Below are 8,336 nucleotides of genomic sequence, written 5' to 3'. Positions count from 1 at the left end.
TATAATCAGAGTTTAGGAGAGATTATGAGAAAGCTAAGAGATCCCAGCGAATAAGTAGGCGACAGAGAAGAGGGCAAGATGCGCAAGCCATAGCATCAACAGAATGACTTAAAGAGGAATCCAAAGAGGAGATCAGATAAAGATGAAGGTGGCAACCAAAAAAGTGAGATTGAGGCAGGTCTCAGGAAGACTTGGTGGTGTAGGACACCCTGAGACTGATCGACAAATGTGATTAGCAGAATCAAGAAGAGTGACAAAGTTTAAGGGGAGAGGTCACAGAAAAAGGCATTCAGGGAAGAGAGCCAGACTGGAGATTAGTAGTAGTACTACTACTAAGCAGGTGGATCATACACTGAAGAAAATGCCAACAAGCAAAAGCAGCAAGATAAGCATAGAGGTAAATCTGACATTGAAGCCAACTTGGGCTGAAAAAGAACTATTTTCAGCCAGTGCACTATTAAACAGCACAGTTAAAACAAATTAACTCATGTAACAAAACTAAAGAACAATATTAATGTGTGTGTAAATATGTATAAATTAACTACATTAATAGCATTTGAACCACTGGTCACTGTCTTAGGGTGTAAAAGGCAGCGAGCAGGTCAGTTGATTGTTGGTCACAAGCGAGCTAGCTACTACCAAGCTGAAGTAGGGGTATTTGTCTTTCTGGTTGCGTGTGTCCCTCTACTACAGTAGAACAGCATCACAGCCCATAGGAGTTAGTCTGGAACTCTGAATGAAATGTTTGAAACTGTGAAAGTGAAGTCTATTACAGAAATATTAATTTGAATAATTTATTTTAGAATGGTTACTTGCATACTTGCCTTTATCTTTTTTTGAACAGGCTCTCCTTTTAAGCTATAATTTTATAAATGAATCAAAGAATTTATAAACCGTATCCATCCATTATCTACGCCCGCTTATTACTGGTCAGGGTTGCAGGGAGTGCTGGAGCCTATGCCAGCATGCCTTGGGTGACAGGCAGGAAAAGCTCTATCTCATAAGAACATTATTCATTGAAAGGTGCAGTAAAATAAGGCACAGCTTAGAACTGTAGCACTGAAACTGAACTGTGTAAAGCAATTACTGTCCGGAGTCAGAAACCAGTCACATCATCCATGACCAAGCAGCTTTCAAACAAATAAATGGCTAATGTCACGCAGCTAGCTACTAGCAAGCTAGCTTGATGAACAGATAGCCAGACAAGTTTAAACATTTATATCAATTTGTTCCATTATTTCAATCAAATAAGACAAGTGCAACGGGAAAAGCAAGGTAGTATTTATTACTCAAATAACAAAAAGGTAGGTTATTTACATGCCCTCTCAGCCCGTGCTCACCACCCACAGAAGCCATACAAACTACGGAGTGCAAGAAATTGAGTGCCAATGACGTGGCAAGTACAACAGAGTCAAAGAGGTGTGTTTCAGTTTCAGACATATACAGATAACCACAACTCACAGAGACAATCCAACTGTGGAAGGATCAATAAAATAAGCTTCATTGGGGGGGAGGGGGGGTCCAAAATCATAGAAGTTGTGACTAGAGAAGGAGAAATGGATTTCATTTACTAAGGAAAAAACCAAAGTGTCCTGTTAGTGGATAAGTTTAGCTTTGATATCAGTTGTGGCTTACTGCTACAGATAAACATTCACCTTCATAAAGGAAGAATATCAAGCTGAAAATGACAGAAGGCTCTTTTGTAGCCAAATGGCTAGCTAGCCACAAAAAACAAATCATGGAGTTATGCACAGAAAGTACTGCAGTAAACTGGTAAACTATGCATCAGCATCAAACTAAAAAGCTCAATGATGTTGTATTTTCATGGTCAAGGCAACAGGACTTATAAAATCACTATCGGGTACCACCAGTACCAGTTCTGTTAGAAAAAAGCAACACATTCATGTTCATGATCATTCCCCAATGTGTACTCAGTCTTTTTTGCTCTGGATATATTGTGCGGGTGCTATAATTATACAAGTTCAAGTTATCTAATCTTGTAACAATCAGCCAGTTTATCCTCCATGTTGTGCTATATAGCTGCGACTGTGGTTATTCTTTTGCCATGTGAACTTGGCCATCAGTATCATGTTTATCTGATTTTTTGTTGTGATGTATCAATTCTGCATTCCGTTCATTTTTCATTTCTTTAAAAAAATGTTATTGTGTTCAAATACATGTATTTATATAATATATTCATATGTATTATATATAATAATTCACCATCTGTAGTCACAAAAAAGTATTTTTTTCCCCAATTTTTTCAATCGTTGGTACCAAGATGTGCCATCATTTAAATAAAAGTAGCAGAGGTGTCAGGATATGAGGTAAATTACTTGTCCTCAATCAAGACATGTTTATCCGATACTTAACCCCCCTCCGTTCCATCAAAGTTCAATGGTTTTAAAAAAATTAAGAAAATCTAAGAAACCAAGAATAACAGAATGTGAAGATGAATTACAATTTACATCCATATGCTGTGCTGACAAGAAAGGACAATGCATAAGATGATTAAGATTTTAATAAAATAATTAGAAAGGAACTAGGAATGGTCTTTGCAAGTTATTCTCTGTACACAGTTAAAACTTAATCTACTTACAAAATGCATGTTAAAAATTTAACATTTTTCATCGGCAAATGGAGGGGAACAACAGTTTCTCAATTGTGCAGCCAGGTAAAGCTATCACAGCCTCTTGGTCACTCTTTTAAACAGGTTCTGCGTTGTGGACCTCAGAAATGTGGACCTGGGCTTTTGAATACCGACAAGTTGAAGGTTTCCTTCCGAAACGCTTCTCACCACTCTTCTCTCAGGTATGCTCTCTTCAGACCCTGAAATCAAAACATGCAACAAGGAGCCCCAGTTACAATCCATTTGCACGTCAGATTTCAGAGATTGTATCTGACACATAACATTTTTTTCATCATAAGTGAAATGAAAAAGTTTAGCTGAAATATATATATATATATATATATATATATATATATATATATAAATATATAAATAAGAGAGGGCTACAGTACAGAAATTACCAGGGTGGGGAGTGGGGAATACCCCGCACAAAAGGGGGAATTGTATAAAGGCTGAGTCGGCTGCTCTACTGCCACATGGTCTTGCCAGCTTGCAGTGCATTATCTATTTCACAGCATCGTTAAATGATGACGCCCATGCACATAGCTGCCGATATCAAAAACAAACAACGGCAAGATGGGTATATTCAAGGGTTCAGCTCACCTCCATATCGCCGAACTCGCATGGGCTTGATCAACTGTGCTGGGTCCTGCTTCACGCGCTTAGGTGCAGTCGGGCCTAGTGTGCAGTCTTTGCCACCGTTGAAAGGGAACCTAGACAACAAATATTTGTTACCTTCTGTGTCCTCTCTGTTCATTGCGGTGAAAGACATTTAAGCAGATAAGCCAATTTTGAGACCTTGCCAATATGTACAATAACAATTAAAACTGGGAGTTTAAATTGAAATGAAAAGATATATCATTCCAAGAGGACTTCAATCCTATTAAATTCCCTTCATTAAAAAAATGCACTTCACTTCATTACTTGAAGGCGTACACATTTCGTCCATCCAATGTCATGTATTAAAAATGGCAGTTCTCACAGTGTTGCTACTTCACTGCTAAAAGAAAGGCCTAGACTCAACATTTGTCATTAACTCTAACAAACTTAAATGCAAGAGTTCATCACAGCTTTTGTACATTAGAGCTAAAGGCATATATCACTTGCATTTGGCCGCCTCGAGGTAGAGAGGAATTCAGCTAATATATGCAAATTTATTGAATAACAAAGTAAAGTACAATTTTTTTTTTCAATTTCTACCTACAATAACACAAAAGTATGACTTAAAAATAACCAAAAACATGACTTTACTTGAAATGGAAGTCTATTCAATAATTTCGCAAAGTGGGATGTGCAGGGGTGGGGTGGGGGGCTGGGGGGTGTGGGGGTGGTGGTGGAGGGGGGAATTAAATTGAGTAAAATCTTATCTAATTTTTTTTTTGAAGCCCAGGTAGCCTAATACCTTAAAGGCCACTTTATAGTCCAGCGACAGTGTCACAGCGACCGACGATGTGCGATGGATGTCGTTGGTAACAGCGACATTTGGTTTATACTTCAGGTGACTGTTGCCCTGTGGTTCCTGACCCCGCTGTAGTTTCTGTTGTTATGGTAACGTTTGTCTTGGTCAATGGAGCCTTCAGCTCGAGCTGCCAACTTTGGGCTAGCTAGCACATTAGCTAACAATTACAATGGATGCCGACAGACAATTGTGGAAAAACTTTGAAGAGGTGGTCATGGGGTAGCCTATCCATGTAAGCTATATACATAGCCTATGACTGCACTGTTATACACGGATTAATTTAAGAAAGAGAATGCTGGTCACAGATTGTTGTCGATTAAGCACTTCATTACACAGTAACGTTAGCTACTTTGAATGAACATCTTGTTTGGCTAACAAGTTATCTGGTTAGATAACCTTCCTGCATAGCAAGCCTACAAATGAGCAAAATTAACAATTATTATTGCTAATAACAATGTAATTTCAATAATTAATTCTGACTGTGTTGAGAATGAGATACTAGGCTGCAATCCAACACAGGAAGCAGCAACAGCCATGACTTCCAATGTTACAAGTTATCAATGTTAATAGTCAGTATTTTGAATAGTTACAATGACACATTTGTCACTAGCAAACTAGAGCAAGCTTTGATGTAGGCTACTCCTGCAAATGTTTCAAAGTTATTTGCTTTAACAGCAACTTAGAGTTATGTTTCCTTTATTATTAACAGTAGCCAAATAAATTGTAGCCTACTTTACTGCATAGGGTTAAGTTTAGTCATACAGAGAACGATATTGGCTTGTGTGTTAGCCTGTGTTGCAAATTTGGTGCAAGTGACAGCATCCGATTAAATAAGCTTGTGGGGATTTGGTGTCGCAAGTTAAACAGTCCACATCCTTGAACCACGAGCATTTCTCTAACTAGAGAATTGTACCCCTCCGAGTGCTGCCTTGTATTTTGGCTACATCACTCAAATATGCCCTCCGTGTTTGCGTTTTCCTATTGAGGAGCAACAGACATAATGACATGTATTAAATCTGCTTCTTCCTCCATTGTCCTCCGAGTGTCACCTGTTGCTGGAAGGTTGCTGGAATGCGTCTATACTTTTTGCTAACAACAACAACCACAGTCAATGTTGGGCTACGATAGAATGTTCATGAATGTTCCGCAATTTCAATCGAGCGACACTCTGTCGCTGGACTATAAACTGACCGTTAGCCTATAGTGCACCACAACTTGCCGTGCACACAAACTCAATGCAACCAGAGAGAAACTAGTTCTCCTGACTACAGAGAAACACCAACTACAATCTGCTGGTCTAAAAGTATGCTCATCATAGCCTTTGCTATGTGCGGTTAACAAGAAAAGATTCAAGCGGGCCAAGCATCATCAACACTGGGCGAAAAAAATTGGGAAAAGGCAGAAGCAGATCTTAAGCTTCTTTGCAATTACTTGCAGGGAAACCTTGCCACAATGTTTACTTTGCCCCGCACATCTGAGCCTAATGCCACCTTCTTTGCCATATTTCTAGCAACTTCAGAAAGAGCCTATTTTACTTACAAGCCAACGGTGTTATGCTACCTGTCATTAAAAAAAAATGTTAAGGTAGATTTCATTTAATTTAGCTACCTCCCCACCTCCCTACCACCTCCCATTTGCAAAATGATTGGACAGACTTCCAATAATTTGTTTAATAGTAATTAAAGCTAAAGGAGGCTATTTTAAGGAAAGTTACTATAGGTAGAAATTGAAAAATAAATGTTTGTACTTCAGTTTGTACTTTGTTGTTCAATAAAAGTACAGATATTACCTGAATTCTTCTCTACCTAAGGTTTCAGAAAAATGATAGGCAAATGAAAGATAAAAGTGTTAGGGCATGAATGAAATTGTAGCTTCCATAAAAATACAATGATAATGAACTTTTATAATGAACTGATAATGATAATGCATTTTATGAAATGCAATAATGACCTCTTTGGTTGACTACATTTATGTTCATGTGCCAAATGAAATGTAATGATTAATGAAAATATTTTTTCTGCAATAAAAGGATGCCTTTTGCAATCACAACTTTGAGACATATCTGCTAAATACTGCAACAGTGCTTTCCTACAGTACACCTGACACAGGAAATGACCAAAAAACAAAAATGCCATACGAACCCAGTAGGTTTCCGCTTTTTTTGAGCAGCGGATGTCATGGCCATGTATGACGGTTTGGGACGCTTGTCATCCAGCAGAGTTGGTATCACTAACCTGTGAATACAATGAAAACATCTTAGCACTAGAAAGGCCATGGTTTTTCCATGCCTACACTGGACAAGTGCTGCCTATGTGTTTGCCTGGTAAACAGTTTAATTACTCCAAGCAACATCTACCATAGCAAAAATAATACACATGCTGTTTTGTGCATGTCACAAAAAACAAAGACAAATGTTTGCATGTAAAATAACTTGTTTTTTTCAATGAAATTCCAGTATGTTACTATACATATGTGTACAATGATTCAATTTATAACAAATGAAAAACATATGTGTTCCTTCTGAGAGCAGTATAATTTAAGAGCTGTGTATGATAACAGGAACAACGGTATTTCATAGAAAAAAAAATACGGATATATGACTCCATTTAATCCAAATGCTCAAGCATTACCAGTCTTTTTTGTGTATCCATTTGCTTTAGTGGCATGGTAAATTGGAAAAAGCACACTTTCTTGCAGTGTACAGAGCAGTATACAAATCTACCAAGCTAAGTTTGTCTGAACTGTAGTAGGTCTCTGCAAAATGGACTTTTGACAGTTGACTCCACCTGCAACAAAATGGCTTTTTATGAGAACTCATCACATTTTATTTCATAATTATTCTGTAATTTGAAGGTAACTGATTACAACTTGCAGAGCCATGTCCATTGTAGTTTCAACAATGACACGCACACTGAAAACAAGACTGAAACACAGGATCAGAGGAAAATAATGCCTGCAGAATGAATGCGAACAGATAGATTCATGCCATTTAAAAATCGTAAATGCACATTCAGAGCTTGTTCCAGCAGTAAGCAATAGCATGCTGCAGGCACTTCCATACTAATTACGCAATGCTGCTCTAGTAAACTGTGAGAACCTTGTCATAAATAATCTATTTAGCAGTTTTTGTAATGCTTCACTGTAGGCGGGATGGCAGACATTTTTGTGCTTCTTGCCATAAACTCACATTTCCAAAGAGCAGGGTAACGCTTGACAGATTTGATTACACTGCGCGCTTTAATTTACCCCAATATTCTTTCACATCTATACGGGGGGATTGTCAAGGACTGACTGAATAAAAATACATACATCACAGTAGAGGACTAATCTGAAGCAATACTGTAGGTTGGCACTCTTTCCAGAAAGGATTGATTTACAATTGTAAAACCGAAAGACACGAGGCAGCTTGATTCGCAATAAAAACACCTGGGCGTCAGGAAACGGAGACATTAGACGAAGTCACTGATAACAAACGCTAAGAGAATGATCAACACAGTGTACCTTTTGAAGGATCTGTCACTTCCAGTTGTGTCGTGTTGGCTGGTGCCTGGAGATATGGTGATGGTGGTGTTGCCAGAGCAAGGCTCGACGCTGTCAGCTACGTCAAATGTGGCGTCGTGGTCGTTGGAGATGGTCTGAAAGTTGGGGATGAGGTTGGGGGATGGTGCGTGGCACTCGGGGGTGTACTGCAGAGGGAAGATGCCCTCTTGTCTGAAAGTGTCCTGCAGGCCTTGCAGACAGTGAGGCAGGGCCGAGTTGGGGGCGTTCGAACACGGAGGGGACACCGTCAGCTTCCTTCTGGTGGGCTTCCGGGGCTGAACATCGGCAGGTGCGGGCTGGGGGTTCTCCTTATTTTCCTGGTCTGCAAACCCTGCAAAAACCGCAAATACCATAACCAGGCTGAGCAGCAGAACAGAAAGAGAGAACTCAAGCTGACCTTCCCCTCAGCAGCTTTAAATACTTCACCCTGCAGGGACTGAGCATGTTGACCCTGATTGGGTGACGCTTGGAAACCCTGCGGGGGGAGGGGGGGGGGGTTTGGGGCAAGGACTGCCGCACCGAAAAAATGACAAAATTTATATTAGTACAATTAACCCAAAGCTGAATGCAAAGCTAAGCACCATAATATTATCAAAATATTTGTTGTTTTAGCTTCTTTTTAAGGAGACTAAACATGAATCTATTAGGAGGTAATTAAGCTAAGCAACTGATTGCCTCCAACAAAATTGCAAACTCAATTCTGTTCTC

General features: G+C 39.2%; 1 protein-coding gene across 2 annotated transcripts in view; it reads right to left on the bottom strand.

Moving 5' to 3' along the window:
* Window positions 1-1,259: 1,259 nt before the first annotated feature.
* The window catches only part of kif18a (kinesin family member 18A), a 72,673-nt gene continuing 65,596 nt past the window's right edge, over window positions 1,260-8,336 (bottom strand). The window contains exons 15-18 of one of the 2 annotated variants that reach the window (XM_035416506.1): window positions 7,590-7,959; window positions 6,230-6,322; window positions 3,233-3,342; window positions 1,260-2,829 (exon numbers count right to left, since the gene is read on the bottom strand). In XM_035416506.1, coding sequence (XP_035272397.1) covers window positions 2,684-2,829; window positions 3,233-3,342; window positions 6,230-6,322; window positions 7,590-7,959 — 719 coding nt within the window. In that variant the 3' untranslated portion in view covers window positions 1,260-2,683. The remainder of the gene's footprint in view (window positions 2,830-3,232; window positions 3,343-6,229; window positions 6,323-7,589; window positions 7,960-8,336) is intronic. The other variant, XM_035416507.1, reaches the window with a different exon arrangement.

Source organism: Anguilla anguilla, chromosome 5 (assembly GCF_013347855.1).
Source record: "Anguilla anguilla isolate fAngAng1 chromosome 5, fAngAng1.pri, whole genome shotgun sequence".
Lineage (NCBI taxonomy): Eukaryota > Metazoa > Chordata > Actinopteri > Anguilliformes > Anguillidae > Anguilla > Anguilla anguilla.
This window is presented reverse-complemented; position numbering and strand designations above follow the sequence as displayed.